The sequence below is a fragment of the Halichoeres trimaculatus genome, unplaced genomic scaffold (assembly GCF_033239565.1).
Source record: "Halichoeres trimaculatus isolate MK-OKI-2021-1 unplaced genomic scaffold, fHalTri1.1 fHalTri1_scaffold_6, whole genome shotgun sequence".
Taxonomy (NCBI): domain Eukaryota; kingdom Metazoa; phylum Chordata; class Actinopteri; order Labriformes; family Labridae; genus Halichoeres; species Halichoeres trimaculatus.
The window spans coordinates 7,739,796-7,758,020 of record NW_027437184.1 but is presented as its reverse complement, the minus strand read 5'-3'; the positions used below and the strand labels follow the sequence as shown (position 1 = coordinate 7,758,020).

General features: G+C 39.5%; 1 protein-coding gene across 2 annotated transcripts; it reads left to right on the top strand.

Annotated features, from left to right (window-relative positions):
- The first annotated feature begins 959 nt into the window (after nucleotides 1-959).
- tmem248 (transmembrane protein 248) lies at nucleotides 960-17,577 on the top strand. 2 transcript variants are annotated; one of them, XM_074672518.1, is made up of 7 exons: nucleotides 960-1,519; nucleotides 3,459-3,617; nucleotides 4,038-4,326; nucleotides 7,949-8,099; nucleotides 11,458-11,641; nucleotides 12,331-12,512; nucleotides 14,563-17,577. In XM_074672518.1, exons 1-7 carry the CDS (start codon nucleotides 1,517-1,519, stop codon nucleotides 14,618-14,620), a joined length of 1,026 nt encoding a protein of 341 aa, XP_074528619.1. In that variant the 5' UTR covers nucleotides 960-1,516; the 3' UTR covers nucleotides 14,621-17,577. The 2 variants fall into 2 exon arrangements, with proteins under 2 accessions (XP_074528619.1, XP_074528620.1); XM_074672519.1 differs by having other exon boundaries at nucleotides 963-1,519; nucleotides 12,331-12,474; nucleotides 14,563-17,576.
- Nucleotides 17,578-18,225: the final 648 nt, after the last annotated feature.

The window sequence follows — 18,225 nt, the reverse complement described above, 5'->3', positions numbered from 1 at the left end:
AATTACACTGACAAAAACATGACACAAGATTCAAAGGAAAGTCGTTTCATTTAATTTTTTTCATTGTACATTCAACAGAGCCAAGGATATTTATTATGTGCCACAGCTACATTCACTGTGGGCAAAAGAGAGCAAGGGGGACCACTGGGACCCACCTTGGTCTGGATGCCCATGTCCTGTGGTTTAGCTGGGGTGGCCTGGTGTGAAGGAACCTTCTACAATTCTTTTTTCAGTGCCTTGGAGGAAGAGCTGTGCCAGATGATTCACTGCTGCGGGAATGACCTGGGGGTCACAAAAACCATCAACAGTGCAGCGGTGAAGCAGGACCTTCAAGATCTCCATCTATTCAGCAGAAGATCATCTTCTTTGCCATCACCCAGAGAAGCTGGTGGAGATCTGTTCATGCCCCCAAAATGTTCATGTTTCTTTTCATTTATTTTGATATTTATCTGAATCTAAAAAAAAGAATGAATCTGGAATTCTTGCCTCTGAGTCAATGTCACAGGAGAGCTTTCGATATACCCTATAGATTATAAACATTTTCTGTCAATCAGTAGTAGTAGCAGTAGTAGCTGTAGAATCAAGTTTATTTTATCATTTCTACATTTTGGGTTGTGTTTTAAACTTCCATTTCTTATCATGTGATTTCAGCATTATGCAAATTAATAAGACAACTTTTGTTTATTAATTTATTTAGACGAATTAAACTCATTTGACAATGCTTTATTGGTTGAGAGAATAAAAAATAAAAATATTTAAGATAAAAGGCCAGCAAAGAAAAGGTAAACAAACTCAACGAGCAGGGACCGTCTACGTAAAACACGTAAGAATAAACAGGATTCAATCCAAGTAAAATCTTTTTTTTTCCGAAAAATCTACGTAAATAATGAGAAGGCGGACCTGCGTCGCTGTTACTGTAAGCGAAACGACGCGCGCGTGAGCCTGTTACAATTTATTGTGTATTGGAAACGACCGCTCAGAGAACGCTAGGGTACGTAGCGGTGCAAACTAAGTGCCACTTTCAGCAGCTTTTCCCCCTCAATCTGGCATTATCATCAATTTTAAGAAAACTTTTGCATACCTCATAGCTAAATACTTGCGTGGGAGCTTTTGAGATAAAAAAAGGACTCATTTATTTACGTTAAATTACTGGAGAGGCACAGCGGACGTGAGTGCAAGCGAACTGGTTGCGTGCCGTTACTACGCAGTGCGGGTTCGCAGAGGAGCTGTCGGCGGGGAGGACCCAGATACATTATTGACGTTGTTCCAGTCCGTACACAAGAGATATTTCTCATCGGAGTCGCTGTATACCACAGAGCAAAGAATGGGAAGGAGTATACGCGGTGTCTATTACTCTGAAAGCCTGGCTGTCTCCACTGATCATCGACTTCTGCATTTTATTTTCAGGAGGGACTAGCTTCATCAAGCTAGCACTACAGGCTAGCCAAACTGCTGCCTTATAGTGGCCCACTACAAACCTCCCAGCTAGCGTCCGCTGCATGCACAGTGAGGAAAAATGGTGAGTACTGCTTGGTTGTGGGACCGTTAACTATATATCCCTTGTTTCTGATGGCTCTGTTTTATGGTTTAACGGTTGTGACCGTCACATTGTTGTTGTTACATCCCGGAACAGTCAGGGCCAGGTAGCTAGCTCAACGTGCTAAGGTTGGCAGCCTATGATACCTGGCTGCGGTTTCCTTCATGTTGACAGTGAAATGATAGTAACAGTGAAATTTCTTTTACTAAGGAATTGAATAAACCACAGTAAGCAATTGGCAATCCGATAATGCATCTGTGGTTTTAACAAGGTACATAAAACATTAGCATTAAAAACCCAGTGTGAACAGTAGGGCAATCAATGATAACAAGTAAAGCTTTCTGATCGATGCATATTTTGAAAAGATGATAAAAAACACATAACAGACAGAGCAGGGTGTCATTCCAAAAACCTGCAGCAATACGTTGTTGTTTTTTTATTTCCAATGTGTAAAGACTACTTCTTATTTGGAATAGTTATTTTTCCTGTAGCTCAGCCACATTAGCGCTTGATAGTTTGTTTATTAATTGGATTCTCATTTTTCCTGGGGGAATTTATATGAATGACACTTCCTCCTATTTTTTTCAATCCCTAATCATTTGAAACATTCTTTTATCCACTACCACTTGTTTTTTTTTTTTTTTTTTTTTTGCAATGACCTCAATTTGCACTACTATCAAAATATGTAAATATTAGCGAAATCCATACTCACTCTTTAACTTTATTACCTAAGTTGGAAGTTTCTTTTACTCATCAAATAGTCTGCAGTGCTGACGTGTTGTTTTTAATATGCAGGTGTACTTGTTAGTCTGCTGATTCTTTCATGGGGAGTGCCCAAAACAACCAACTGTCCTAAACACCTGCAGGTTAAGGTTATTCTATTTGTTGTTAAATGTCCCCAGTCTCTCTCTTTTATTTATTATTTAATGCAAAATGTTGTGCATATACTTTGTGTTTAGAAAAGTAACACATACCTCGTGCAATAAATCTTGAATGCATTTCTTATTGATATATGCCTCTTTACATGTGCAGTTTGTTTTTTGACAGTAGCCTACTGTGGGATTTATTAAATATGTTCAGCATTATTATGTTCAAAGGGGGCAAGAAAGAGTGCAACACCATATCAAAACTTTTGTGAGTATAGATAAAATCTATGTTCGACAAGGTGGGCCTTTCAGTATGGAGTTTGCATGTTCACTCCAAGTACTCTGGCTTCCTCCCACAGTCCAAAACCGTGCTCATCACATTAATTAGTGATTCTTAATTTCTCATAGGTGTGAGTTTACGCATGGAGGGTTGTCTGTCTCTGTGTGTTAGCCCTGTGATTGACTGGCAACCAGTCCAGGGTGTACCCCGCCTCTTGTCCAAAGACAGATGGGATAGGCTCTAGCTAGCTGTGCCCCTAAACAAGACAAGTGGGGAAGATTAACGAATGAATGCAAGTTTAGCACATTAACGCCCCATTCTATCTTGCAACCTTTCATTGCATAAGTTACACTCAAAGTTGGGAAAAAAGGGAACTGCTGGGATATGACCCGTTTAATAAAGTGTCATAGCAACTAGCTGAACAGGTTTGCGTATGTGTGATATCTGTGCAACTGTTCTTTACATTTTGAAAATAGTTGTCCATTCAATGTTGATTGACTTGATATTTGCTCATTGCTTATTGAATTTATCCATCTTGTGCACACAGGGCCAGAATATCTTTATTTAATTTGTGTCAGCTGATCTTTGTTTGACAGTTCTGGTAAGAAGTAATCAAGCACTGATGGAAAATTCAGTCACACTTACTTGATCTTATCTTAATCCTGAATCTTTCAGAGAAAACTTTTTTCTCCAGGATTGTCACTCATTTTTGCAACATGTCTACCTTTCAGAATGCTTTTTAATGCATAAACATTGTGTATGTGTCCATATACAGGTGTACCTGTTAAATCCTATAGAGAACCTGAGAAGCTACATCAACAACCGTCCACCGCTGGTCATTTTTATGATCAGCGTCAGTGCAGTGGCTATTGCCTTCCTGACCATCGGTTATTTCTTCAAGATTAAGGAGATCAAGTCTCCTGAGCTGACAGAGGTGAGTCACTCCCACTCAGAGAGGAAATTAATAAAGCCAGCTCTAATAAGTATCTCTGAGAAACCAGTTGGAAGCTAAATGTCAGCTCATGACCTTAATACCGCAAGGAATGATCAGCCCAAAAGTTTTTACAATATTGATTTTATGTTATGACCTCAGCCTTTGTTGGACTTTCATCCAGAAAGCTCTGGAGGCATCTTTTAGTTGAGTAATAAAGTAATAAACACTGATCAAACTTCACATTATATTTGACCCAAATTCAGACCGCTCTGATGTTTATATGACTGTAAAAATTAGATCTGGAGGACAAAAGTGAAATTGTAGATCCCTTTGGATCCCATTAAGATACTGTAAATATGAAAATGAATCTTTAAATATGACTCTTAAACTCCATGAGTAAAACATGCTTTGTTTCCTCAGGACTGGAACACCTTTCTGCTGCGCTACAATGAGCTGGACTTTTGTGTGTCAGAGAATGAAACGATAAAGCACGGCCTGAACGAGTCAACCACACCAGAGAGCATGGTTGTTACCAGCGGTCAGGCCCGTTCCAGCACCCAGGTTCCCCTGCTACTGGAGGACTCGGGTCCCATCAACATCTCAGTCCCTATCACTCTAACGCTGGACCCCCAGCGCCCGTTTGGCGGGTATTCTCGCAATATCACCCACCTGTACGCTACAGTGCTGGGGCAGCAGGTCGGACTCTCTGGTAAGTCCTCTTTCGTGTTTTGAGAAATAAGCATACCTTTTGGCTCTTTGTTGTTTTGAATTTAACTTTGGAGCACTGTATTATCATACAACCTTTACTCTTTCATAAGCTGCTCTTTGCTCCAACAAAACTACACTCAAGTGGCAGCTGCTAAAGTTAGAGGAGATGGCTAGATAAAAAGAGCATAAGGATTTGATTTGGCCCTAATTATGTGACTGTAATCAGTCACTAAATCACACCGTCGTCTGCAGATAAAGAGATCTTCACTTCTTTGAGCCTCTAATCTGTTCAGCTGCACTGTCGACTCCTGATGCTGTTATCATGTTTAAAAACTTTAATCTCATACAGTCTTATATTTTTGCATTACCAACATCATTTTTTTATGAGGCTTTTTAATGCTGCACCCCTCCAAGAGTGGGAGTTTGTCCTTTAAGCAGGTTTTCACTTACATCTGTGTGTTGACTTGACTTACACATGGTGAGGTGAACAGTGGTAGCGTTGTGTAACATTACGCCAGCCTCATTCTGTCCTCATTTAGGTTTTAGACTTAAAGGTTTGAGCAGACTAAGAAAAGGGAGGTGAACCCCACTAGCTTTAAGCCTTAGGTAACACTGCAGTTTGCATAGCCTGGCAAACTTTGGATTTTGCGTCATGTGAGTTTGAGTTCATGATTTTGAGTTCAAGCCTCAAACACCTCTAGTGCGAGCTGACTAAACAGCCTCAGGTTGAAGCTGCACTGATTTCTGCATCTAATCACCAAAAATGCACAATTCTGCATCTGTTTACAGATTACTTTAATTTCTTAGTTTCACTGAAGTTTACACAAGCTTCATACAAGACCTTTTTATCATTGGATTGCTAAAATAAATGCTGATTCCAACATTTTATTGCAACAGAGCAAATAACAAATGATGTGTCTCCTTCCTGTCAAGGTTAGATCCCTCATAAGGTCAAGTTATTTTATTTTTCCAGCACCACTCGCTGATATTAATCCCATCCAGATTGGCTGTGTCTGTGGTTTTAGCCTCCTGCTTTCCTTCAGCCTGCTCTGTTTTGATTATCTCTGACGTGCTCAGATAATCTCTCTGCTTTACATATTGATATGTTGCTGTTGTGGCTGAATATAAAATGCTTTACATGCCGAGCTCTGCAGAAAACAATGCTATTGTTTGTGTCTTGCTTGATGTCGTGAAGTAATGTAATACAGGCTCTGCTCTTTGCCACTGAAGCGTGTAGTTAGCATGAAATTCAAAACCGGGATGAGCCAACGTGGAGCTATGCAAATGTTTTACAGCCTTGAGTAAATAGTTTTGTTTTAGCACAGGGCTTCAACACAAAGAGAAGGGAAAAAGGTATTTGTTCATAACTGTTGTGTTTGATTCTTCAGTGAAAGACTGAATCATGGGTAAACATAAAAGTTTTATAATAATGACAAAAGTCCATTGTTATAAATGTCTTTGTTCAGGTTTATGAAAATGTTGCGCTGGTAATCCCATTTCTTTGTTGACATAAAACCCCTGAAGTGACTCAGATGGGATGACAGATGATGTACAGAATCCCAGCTATATCATGTATGATACTTCAACATAAATAAAGTAATCTTTAAAGGCCCCATATTATGCTCCTCTTCTGAACTTATATATGGATCACTGATGTCTTCATGAAATGGTAGTAACATGTTTTGGTCCAAAAAGCCAATAAATCAAGCACAGCAGCATTGTTTCCAGGCTCTCATAGCCCCTCTGTTCAGAACGATCTGATTTAGTGGGTGCGCCTTCATATGTAAATGAGCCACCGCTGATACCGCCCCGCTCTTCCACGTCACTGAGAGCGCCGTCACGAGCCCTGAGTGCACGATGTTTAGAAAACAGGGAAGCTCGTTTACCATAACATTACAGGCTAAAATAACAGGCTAACCGCTGCTAAAGTTAGCATCCTGAAGCTAACACAGAGACAGGGGGGACACTGAGGAAAAGCTCTTACATCTGCTCCACAGCACACAGCATTTAAAATACTCACATTTCCAGGGTCCGAGGTTTGTTGGTGGATGGTTGGTAATGCGCCTGGATTCAGGACCAGTCTATTCGCTAGCCCTCTGTTGGACTGTCCAAAGTTGGAAAAGCAGTCAGCCGTGAAGTGACTAGCATGCACATGCACAGTTTTACTGAGTGTAGCTGGCACATTTCCTTGATAAATGAACTCTAGCCACTTAGTCTTGTCTTCTTCTGAGATGGGAAGCTTGTGCATGATGGAACTATGTGGTTGTTTACAGCCAAAAACAGCAGTGATGGCTCTTCAACTTCCTCATTCTCCTCCCCGCTGCTAGAGAGATTTCTCCCCAGCAGCAGGAAGGGGAGTGGGTCGGGAGGAAGTTTGGGGGTATCTGCTCCGGTGGAGCTATCAGGTCAGACTTGCTCCTGATTGGTCAAAAAAGGAAATAGCTGACGTCGGCAAATCCCCAAAATCCAAACAGCTCGTTTTAGGTCAGGATTTACATTCACAAGCACTACTAAGTACAGGTTTTGTCATTAAGTGTCACATTTTGTGGGTTGGGAGGAAAGCCAAAGACCCATATGTTTCACTAAAAGACAAAATAAAGTGATTTTTGCATAATATGGGACCTTTAACATTATCACAATACTCATAAAACACATGCACCTCTTATGCACCTAACTACAAAAAATGTTGGACAAAAATGTGCAAGAAGGCCCCATTTTTTTTTAATACGGTTCCTGCTTTTAGTTGAAGTCCAGATAGCTCTAGCAATTAGCAAGACAGTTACATTTTGCTAAAGATTCTGCTTCTGCCCTTGCTTTTAGATAGCATGCAAAAAATTCAAGCCACAATGACATTACAGTGTGGATGAAACATACATGAACGGAAGACCTTTCAAATTGGCGGAAATTTCTGCAAACACATTAACATGAGGGGTTTCAGCAGACAATGAGGGACCATTACCAACCTGCCGTGCACCTAATGTGACTGGATGTAATGAGGCCCTTTAATGAGAACATCTCCTCCATCTAATTAGCCTTCAATCGGACATAGATCAAATTCAGGGGGAATCATCTACGTCAATGACACAATGAGCAATGGGAATCTGGTTTGTTCTAAGACTTCCCGTTATTGTCTGTACCCCTTTCTCCTTGGATCTGCAATTATGTTGATACAGCTTGATCTATCTCTAATCACACCCAGGAGTCCACTCTGTCTGACGGATAATCTTCTAATCCCCTCACAGTTTGATTATGTTGCATAAGCATGAAGAATCAGTCTGTAATTCGTTATCGAGGGAGTAGCTTGGTATGAAATCAAGTATGTGTGCTGTGGCTCTCTGTGGTTTCCTGCTGTGAAGGCTGTGTGCAGTCTGTTCAGACTGTTGCCTCAGAGCAAAAAGACACGTCTCTTGTGGTTATTTAGCCTGTAAAAGACTCCAAGCAATTATTACCGTAACTTCAGTAATAGTAATTAAGACATCATTAAGAAATACTAGTTGAATACAAGTTGCTTTGTCTGGAAAAATGTGTTTTAAAAAGGCTTCTTTTATTTTTTTCACTCTTATCATGCTCATTTTATAAGAATTAGTCACTCTCTCGTTATACTGTCCTGTTTTTGTGTGTAGGCCGGGAAGCCCATGAAGAAATAAACATCACTTTCACCCTGCCTGTATCCTGGAACTCAGACGACTGCGTGCTGCACGGACACTGCGAGCAGGTGGTGTTCAGCACTTGCATGACCATCACGGCGGCCAGCAATATCTTCCCAGTCACAGTGTGAGTTGGACTGAGTCCCTGACTCAGAGGGACACACTTTGTATCTCCGCCTGGAGCTTTGTCACTGAAAACTTTTTTGACTTGATCCCTGTTCGTCATTTTAAACAAAAATTTCTGGGTTGATTCAATGAAGGTAGAGTAAACAGACACTTTTGGCAGCTGAAACCAAGCCTGTTCTTACGCTGACCTTTCTGTTGTCGTACAGACACAGTATTTGTACCTGCTGTTGCTCCACTTTGTGGGTTCATTATCTTATCAGTCGGCACTTAAAATAATCAACAGTTTCCATCATGTGACTTCATTTATGACCCAGAGTTTTATTTGCCTTGGAGTCAGATAGCTGCACTGCCTGTAATGCAGCACATTTGAAGTTGGCAGTTGTTTGTGAAGACAGATGTTTGCAACAGATGTCATCAGCTGCATAAAATGTGAGTTTGTTCCCAGAGGAGCACAAATTACAATATGGAAGTTTGTTGTCTAGTAATGTCAAACGCAGGTTTCTCGTGAGAAGAATATCACAGCTCGACAAGCTGGGGTGTAACAATATCTTCAAAACAGTTGTGAGATACACATGGAGGAAAAGGAACAACAGAATCCTTTTTTAACAGCTGAGAGATTTCTGTCTTGAGTTATGCTAATGCTAAATGTCATGGGGATATGGCAGCAGCATCACCAGTGTTTCTCACACATAGAAATAATATCTTGGTTGTTGTTTAAATTCATGAGAATGCCAACTGCTTTCTACTAGAGGGCAATCTGTGTCTTTCTCCTCCTCCCATCCGTGTCCCAAATAGCATCTCCACCCATCTTCCACAGGAAACAGAAAAACCTGACAGACAGCATTACAGCAGCTCTAGAGCTGGTTTCTGTTTTCATTTACCTCTGCTATTACAAAAGTTCAGCTGCTATGTTAAGCTCTTCCTTGTTTGTGATGTGTCCAAAGATTCAACAAAGGTCCAGTGATCGGTTAAATAGAATAGAATAGAATATTGTAACAAGGACAACGAAATTGAAGTCACAGCAGCAATCAAGAAAAAGAAAAGTAAGAAAGTGTATAGAAAGTGCAAAAAGGTCCATAAGAAAATAGATGCTGACAGCTTGTCCATCATTGTCCAGTTCAGCCAGCCTCCACCTCCACAGGGTCCAGGACTGAGCTTCTTCAGTCATGCTCCATCTCTGTCTCCTGTATCTTGTCTGCTCACAGCAGGTGAAGCTCTTCCAACATAGCGTTCGTGTCTGATGTTAGATCCATTAGCCATGTCTGTGAATAGCATGATGCTACTCTGCCTTCTGGTATTACCTCTGTTGCTAGGTTAGTGTGGCTAGCTTGTCCATCTTATTGGAGATAGGTCTTACGTTCCCAATAACGATGGATGGAAGGACAGGTCCATGTCATCACTTCTTAGCTCACACCTGAGAACCAGCACGTCATCCTCACCTCTTTCTCCTCACCTTGTGGGAAGACATCTGGCCTTACACCAGTTAGCATTGACATGCTACAGGCTGCTAACAGCTGAGTTCACATATAAACAATGTGGCCATGGTTACATGTAGGATCTCCAGACAAACACAGGAGAAAAAGTAGTAAAAATATCACTAAAGCCGCAAAAGATTTGGTTTCCATGACGAACAAATGAGCCATACAAAGAAATGATCCACTCGGCATACAAAGATTACGAAAAAGAGACGAAAAAGAGACGAAAATAATTACAAGAAGCAGACAAAGAAGAGAGAGCTGCTGCAAAAGGCAGTCATAGCCAACAGGGCGGCACCTAGCAAGAAAAAATTTAAATGAAATAATAAATTAAAAAATAAATAAATTAAAGAATTTATTGTTCAAAAAATCCAAAACAAGCCAACATGTAGTTAGGGCAAAAATAGGAAAATAATACTGGATGAGAAATAAAGAAATGATAATGGTAAAATGGAGATGAAAGTGATGATTAAAACGATGGTAAACAAAAATATCTGAACTTAATCAGCTATCTGTACGCCTGCTCTGCCTTTGTTCTCAATTCCTACCACCATACACAATGAAGAAGAATAACCCCACCCGTGGATGGCTTCAAACAGTGACGCCATCAAAGTGATGACATCATCTATGCTATAAAGCAGGGGTAGGCAACCTTTTCCATGACTTGAGCCAATTTAAAATACTCTCATGCCCAAAGTGCTAGTACGTACTCCTTTTATAAAATCATCGACAGTCGATAGGAAAGAACAGTGCAGAAAGTTTTGAATGTGTTGCTCTGTTTCATCTATTTTGCTAACGCTGTTTTTGTGTTTGGTCTTAAAAAGACGCTGCGCACTTTATGTCCTAACATACCACTCCTTCACAGATCTCCAGGCTATCTCTGGTGTTAAATTCATATTTCCTTGTCCAACTATGTTGGGAAGAGCGATTGGAGTTTGGTTTGTTAGCCATGATAACACCGGGAAATGGATGTGATAGCGAGGTAGCAGACTAACCTCCCAAGAGATTTGTGCTGGTGCACTTGCAAGACACATTATCTCAGTTGTAACGTCATGATTTAGATTTATTATTTCTTACATTTTTATGAAAGAAAATTTTTAATGTGCTTTATTTATTGTGAAGAGTTAAAGAGATTACAACACAATAGTTTTATTTACTTTATTATTTATTTATTATTTTGTCCTCTGCCTCATTGTAATTATTATCCCTGTGCCACCATAAATAGCCATGCCAGCTTTGGCACCTGTGCCCCAGGTTGCCTACCCCTGCTATTACATAATACTTATTAAAGAAATAGGCTAAATTTATTTTAGCTTCTACAGCTTCTGTAACTTATTGGTCAAAATTTACTACTGCATTCTTTCACAATAAAAGCCTATTTTATATTAAATCAACCTTAACCAACCATCCCAAACAACAAAGTTGGAGGACAAATTCTACCCCAACCTTCAACAAAAACTGTTCTACTTCCAGCTTTTTAAACATGGATTGTGCTGTTTTGAGAAAAATCCATATTATCCTTCATTTAATGTATTAAATTAGGGTCTTAGGTAGAAAATTAAGCTTTTGGAGCCCAGGCATTTCTGTACAAATTTAAAGTGAAACAAAAAGCAGATACTGACTTCTGCTTTAATATCATTTTGATCAAGAGTCCAGTTCTTCTGTTTTCTTCCAGATTGGATCCCTCGCCCAAACTACCCCCAGATTCATCCCTGTCTCATTCCTGTCCTGCTGTCCTCTGATCAGATTACAGAGAGTAATACTCCTGACAGACTAATGAATCCTCCAATAACATCTTTGACCTTTCTCTGCCCACTGAACAACCAACGTAATGTAAACAGTTTCAAGAAGTCAGCAGACATCTGTCTATGTTTTGGTTTACAGGCAGCCACCTCACTGCGTGCCAGAGACGTACACCAACGCCACATCCTGGTACAAGGTTTTCACCACGGTGCGTGACTCGGATACCAAGTACAGTCAGGACTACAACCCCTTCTGGTGTTACAAGGGAGCCATCGGCAAGGTGTACCATGCTCTCAACCCAAAGCTTACTGTCATCGTACCTGATGTGAGTTGACTCTTTTTGTTCCTGTACACTATCATCCCAACTCAGTTTTCTTGAAACAGGGTTTTACGTGGTGTCGTTACCGTGTCGAGTACGATCTCTAAATATCTGAGCCAGTACAAGAAGTTTTATTGAGTTTTGGAAAGTTTTCTGGCACAGATTGAGAGAAGTTTGACAAAAAAGAGCATTTTTCATATGCATTTATCTTTCATTTCTGTAAGTGATGAGGCTGAAAATTCACTCAGTTGTCTGCTAACAAAAAAATTGCGACCCAACACTTTTGAAACCCATTTATTTACTCTTAGTTGTAAAGCGATGGTGGTGGATTGTTCCAGGATTACAGTGATCCCATTGTCAGGTCAAAACTGGGCCCAGAATGGTCCAGTGAGCCTGAAAACAATTGGTAAATATACACCATGCCTGCACATGGAGGAATCAGGAGTCGAAGATGATTTTTTACACACTATCACCAACTAAATAGGACTTATCTGTTTCATTTTTACATGAAAAGAGCTTTAACATGTTAATATACATCAAATATTATCTTTGTGGTGCTGTTTTAATGAAGTTACTGTCTGTAGATTTGAAAGCATATGCGCACGTGAAAAATTATAAACTCTTTAAACCTGAAATAAACCTCTCATATCGTCTGTGGTTTTAAGCTTTGTCTAATTCTTGATCTCTTTCTCCAGGACGACCGTTCCCTCATCAACTTGCACCTGATGCACACGAGCTACTTCCTGTTTGTCATGGTCATCACTATGTTCTGCTATGCAGTCATAAAGGGACGGCCTGGCAAAGTACGACAAACCAACCCCGACTTCTGTCCTGAGAAGGTACAACAGACACCAGCAGTGCTTTATGACGTGAACAGGTAGATTCAGACGAGCATTAACCGACCACTGATTGGTCCGAGACTCAGTCCAATCAAACCTCTGATTCTCTGCTCTGTCTCTTCAGTGTGCATGGGTATCTGCAAACTCAATCTGTGCTGGAAATGACTTCCTGGTGCAAAACCTCTGCTTTAGATACTGGTTTAAGCTTCTGGTGCTTTAGGTGACGGGGTTGCATTCTTTTTGGTTGTTCAAGACCAGATCTGGTTTTATTGTCTGAAGATGAGGATCTAAGACAGCCTGACTTTATCCCGTTTTGCCCCACCGGAAACAATTGTTGCAGAAGTTTTCACTGTCATTTTCTACTCGCAATAAAAACATCTCAGCATTACTAATGCAACTTTTTCCACTTATATGCAAGTAGACAACTTAAAAATTTGGGTTTTTAAAAATAGTTTCCAAGTGGTTCCTGTCACATGTCATTATCTGCTTCCTGCACCTTCCATTGGAAGACATGGTGGATGCAAATCCTCCTGGAAAGAGCTAATTTTCAAAAATTTCTTATGATTTTTCCCCAAACATATTTATAATTTTTAAACATTCAATTCTCTAGAGTAACTTTCCCCCCCAAAAAATGTACTTGGGATATATATTTAAAACACTGCCTGCAAGATTGCTCATAATGTACTTATTAGGTGCAATTTTCTTGACACACAAGTACTTACCATGGCTAATGCCCACACCTACCACCCCCACCCACGCAATTATTGTGACTATATTTTTTTTTAATATAAATTCATTAGTATTATATTATAAGTATTATTATTATTTCTATATAATTATCAGGTGACCCAGTAAGAAGCCAGTCATAAAAATCCTATTTTCCTCAAAACAAAGTACAAAATGGAAAAAACAAAGACATAACATGACTCGGACTAAACTGATAAAACTACATGTCTTACAATACTGAAAAAAAATTGGGCATAAATGGGTTTTTTTTCCAAATTTGCCATCTCTCATGTAAAGAGAAGCAGGGTCAGTTTCATCTTCAAAAAACAACACTCAAGCAAGCTAATGTTGTGTTGAGGATTGAGACAGTAAGTCATTGCTCTGTTTTCAAAATTAACGTCACTGTAGAAAGAAACGCAGATCAAAAACACAAGTTAGTTTGAATTCCCTTCTATTTATAAGTATATGTATATAAAAAGATAAACAGTCCTGGAAACAGGAAACAAGTTTGCTAATTTTCACATAAGATATCTTCAATTTCATCCTCCAATTTTCTAGCTTAAGCTGACTGTTTATCCTGGTATCTGACAGCGGAAAAATCACAACAACTGCTGTTAGCACTCAAAATGAATCAGTGATTATGCTCTGTTAGTAACAGACACAGTCCAAATATTTTTGCTGGTTACCCATGAGAGCACATTGTTCTGTACTGCAGGTGCACTCAGCTCTGCCTGATCAGTGTGTACCTGTTGTTACATTTCACCTCCCAGAGGTAATCTATGATCCCTCTGGTCTGCACGTGTGCGTTGCAGCAAAACAAAGCAGACAGCATTACCTCCATGTATCACCTTTCATCAGTCAGCTCACATCAGTGCAGAGATTACCAATTTTAAGGGAGGTGAGCACGCTATGAGTCATCGTCTGAACCAGGCCAAACAGGGGATGGTGCATCTACAGGGCGCATTTGGACACTGGCTGAAAACTTTAAAGTTTAGTTGTATAAGTTCCAACCCTTCTTGCAACTGTTATCATGTTTTGCACTCATCAATCGGCAGATGTATTTTAACACATTTTAAAAAATCATTGTAGAAATCAATCTCACGACTGGCCCAGGCTTCTTGTAGCAACATTTTTAGGTGCTTTACCTTTCTTTTGATTGCAGAAAATTACAGCACTGATTTCCTCTCAGCAATTTCCTCTTCTCTGCTTAATGACGGGATAACATGTCCTCATTTGCAATATGATTAAAGCTACTTGAGCTATTCCTCTAATTTCACCTTTTTTCCACCTTTTACATTTGTTTTTCACACTTGTTCCTGTTGTTTCTTTAATTGCATAGTAATCTGATGTCCTCTCTTGCAGGTGGCGTTGTCAGAGGGTTAAAAACACATCGGAGCGATGTGTGAGAACTTACCTGTAACATGGACAAACTCAAAGAAGCAGAAGAAACAGAAAATAAACATACCAGTTGCCTAGTGAACCCTGGAAACACAATAAGGGACACAAAAGCTCTGTGAATGCATTACTCTTGCAATGTTGGGTTTCTCCAACCAAAGATATACAAGTGCCTGTATCTGTCATGTAAATATTTCTAGGAACTCTTCTTTCTTTTTGTTTGAATATTATTTAACTCTTTTTGCCTGAGCCCCCCTGTGCCATCTCAGAACATGCAGTATACGAAACAAAAGCAGAAGGCCGGATCCAAGACATGCGCAGCCATTTGTCCTGTGACTCTGTCTCATTTATCAAGTAAACTAAAAAAAAATGAAAGAAAAAAACAAATAACAGCAGGTTTCAGAGTGGATTTATCGCCCGTTCTGAAAATCACCTGTGATAAATGATACAAAAACATAAGTTTGAGAGATGCTTGTAATCGCAATTAAGAAGTAAATCATCAGTATGCACTCGTCATCAACAGCCGCAGCAGGGAGAAAACAATGGATTTAGCACTTTTCTCTGCCCCCTGACTGTGGAATCAAAAGTCTGATCACAATGCAAACACTTCATTAGCTTTCACTTCTATTTGGTCGTTTCTAATCAACAACCATGTTCCCCTGTTTGTCTGTAAAAAGTGGGGATGGTTGCACAGTGCATATTAATTTAAGGAACGGTAAATCACTGAGTCTAATCTTTATCAAGTTGGACTCATTAGAAAGTTAGTGAATAAAGGAGTGAATTAGCTGCGAGGCTGCGACACTTTCTGTGAGTTTATATCTCATTTTTTAAACTTTTTTTTTTTTTGCTTTCCTCCCTCTGCTTTTTTCTCCTCCTTCATTTCTTGTTTTGTTCTTTTTGCTTCTTCAGTTGGTTTGCTGTTCAGCTCAGTTCTGTCGTTTCACCTGGACGAAGCGAAACATCTTGCCTTACTCACGGCTGATTCCTTTGTTCAAAAAAAAAACAAAACAACAAAAAAAGATCTTTTTCCTCTCTTTTGGACAGCCCTCGTTTCCACATCCATCCCTCTCTTGTTATTTTTTCTTCCACTTTAATGAGCCTGTGGTTTCAAATCAAACATGAGCCCTATAAATGTAAACATTGCATTTAAGGAAACATTTTCTTTCATTTTGAGGAAACCAGTTTGTTTGCATCGTTAGTGCACCTTTTAGATTTCTTGCACATTTTGGGTCATTTTTTTGCCCTGTGAGGACTTTTTCTTTGTCCATCGTCACATGTAAAACTTTTAACCATTTAAACCTTTTAAAGTTGGACTCTTCTGAACTAAATATGGTTCTATTACGGTATATAATTATATTTATATAACTATGATATTATGTTGAAATCATTGTATTTTCTTATGATTTTGTGGTACAACAAAATGTGCAAAAAGTCTCTTGGAGCAAGAGATTCTGTGACTGTGTGTGTGGGATAAATTAAGGCAGCTTTAAACTGAGATTCTCGTCATTCTTCAGAGTTTCCCTGAGTCTTAATTTCTCCAAATTTAATTATCTACCGACTGCAGTTTAAGATGAGGCTGAAGACTCTCCTCCTGAAGTCGTATCTGAACTATCTCAGAGCTGATTTGACAATCATTTATCCAAAACATACTGCAGTAGAGGAAAAAAGTGCTCTGAAAATTGGAGATAGAAGTTTAAAATCTTGAATAAATCCACACATGAAGAGATTTTTGAAATCTTTGTACAGTTTTAGGAGGAAACTCAAGACTCCCAGTCTAAATCTGTCTTTAACGTCTGTTAAGTCTGACTTCACCCTGATAGAAATTACTGATCCATTTAACTTACCTCTGTGTTTTCATTTGTTCCATGTTTGATGTACCTGTTGAATGTACTTTTTTTATAAGCAGCATATTCGAAATCTAAGATGCAAGAATTCCACGTGATTTTAAACTATGATGTAGTTTTTTTTTCCAGTTTAAAGGCTTTACTTGAATTGTGTTCTTGGTTTGAGTGGTATTCATATATGATAAGGTTTATCCTTTCTGTGGCAGGCTCTGTCACATTATTGTATCAAACATTGTACATGATTTTGTTTGATTTGTGCGTGAGTGTGTGTGTGAATGACAGCGAGGTGTTGAGTTCTGGTTGTGACTTTTTTCTGATGCTAAGGACAAGTCTTCCTTCTTCTTCTTCTGTGTATCATAAACGAGCATGGATCTGTTGCTTTGACCGTCACCCCCTGCGAGCTTTGTGCTTTTATTTTGTAGGAGAAGATCGGGCAGCTCTTTGTGGACGGTTGGATGAGTAGGAGTGAAGGCGTGAATGAAGCATGCGATGTGATTGCCAAACCACCATCATTTCTGTCTTTTACCTGCATTTACTTGCTTCTGATCCCTCCTTTTGTTTGTTGTTGCTTTCAGTTGAAGTGAGAATTGCATCTGTATAATTGCAAAATGCCTTAACATTGTCCAGTTTTTTGTTTTTTTTTCCACATCACATATTGTAAACAGCAGATTTATAGACACAGAACTCATTTTATCACATCGGAGCTCCGAGAAGCTCAAATTACCATGCTGCTTGTTAAGTGAACATTTAGAGAAAATGGGTTTTTAAGGAGCAGATGCTTGCTGTTGTAGTTTTTCAACTACTCCACTATATCACTATATCATCACAGGACTGGAGTAAAAACAGAGGAGCCATATCTCCTTCGTTGCATCATCTCACAGTGTTGCCGGCTTTAAGCAAAAACACGCAAATTCCCATCTTTAAGCTGCCATATCACCTCATTGTCCTTTCTGTCATGTTCGTAGCGCTTACAGGCAAGTATTAAGCCGACTCTGTGCCTTCTGCACTCTCCAGCTGCATCCTCCTCCCTGTACATACCGTAGATAGGAGCATAGATTTAATGTGGCTAGATTCATTCAGACCCTTTCTCCTCTCCAGTGGAACTGCTGTAAATGAACTCAAGTTTAAATAAACTGTCTCTAAAGTTCAACATCACTGTGTCCCTGATCCTCCTTCGCTCCAGGTTTTTATCTGCTTCAGCACAAAGATTAATGACCTGCCAGGGGAGGGAAATTAATTTGCTGGCGCTGGGAGTAAAATATAGTGGAAAGATTAAAGAAGTCCAGAAGCTTTGGCTCTGTGTGGGAACAAAAAGACAAGACTGGTCATGTGCTGGTTGTTTGTTGGAGTCAATTTCAGAACAGATTCAACAGCAGCCTGTTTACCTCTGAGGATGTACTTCTCCAAAAAGCAGAAAGAAAGGTCACATATCTTTTATTTTCTGATTCAGGAAGACTTACTGGAAGTGTTGGTCAGCTGTTTATTACCATCATTTTTTAACCCCAACTTCATCTAAAATTCTTCCTGTGAGCCCCTGAGTAAAAGACGACTAATGAACACATCAGGAAGTCTTCATTGTGGGCAAATGGGAGGAGGTGATGACAACACTGGGGAACAATTTGAAAAAAATTTCTGTTGGTTTAGATTGTTATGCTGATAAAAACTACAACTGTAATGCTAATTTCAAAATTACAGTCGTTTTTTTTTAGCACGTCAAGTTTTTTCTCCATATAATCTGACTCTATAATGTTTGGGGCTGATTATGTTACAAAAAGTGTAGTGTTAC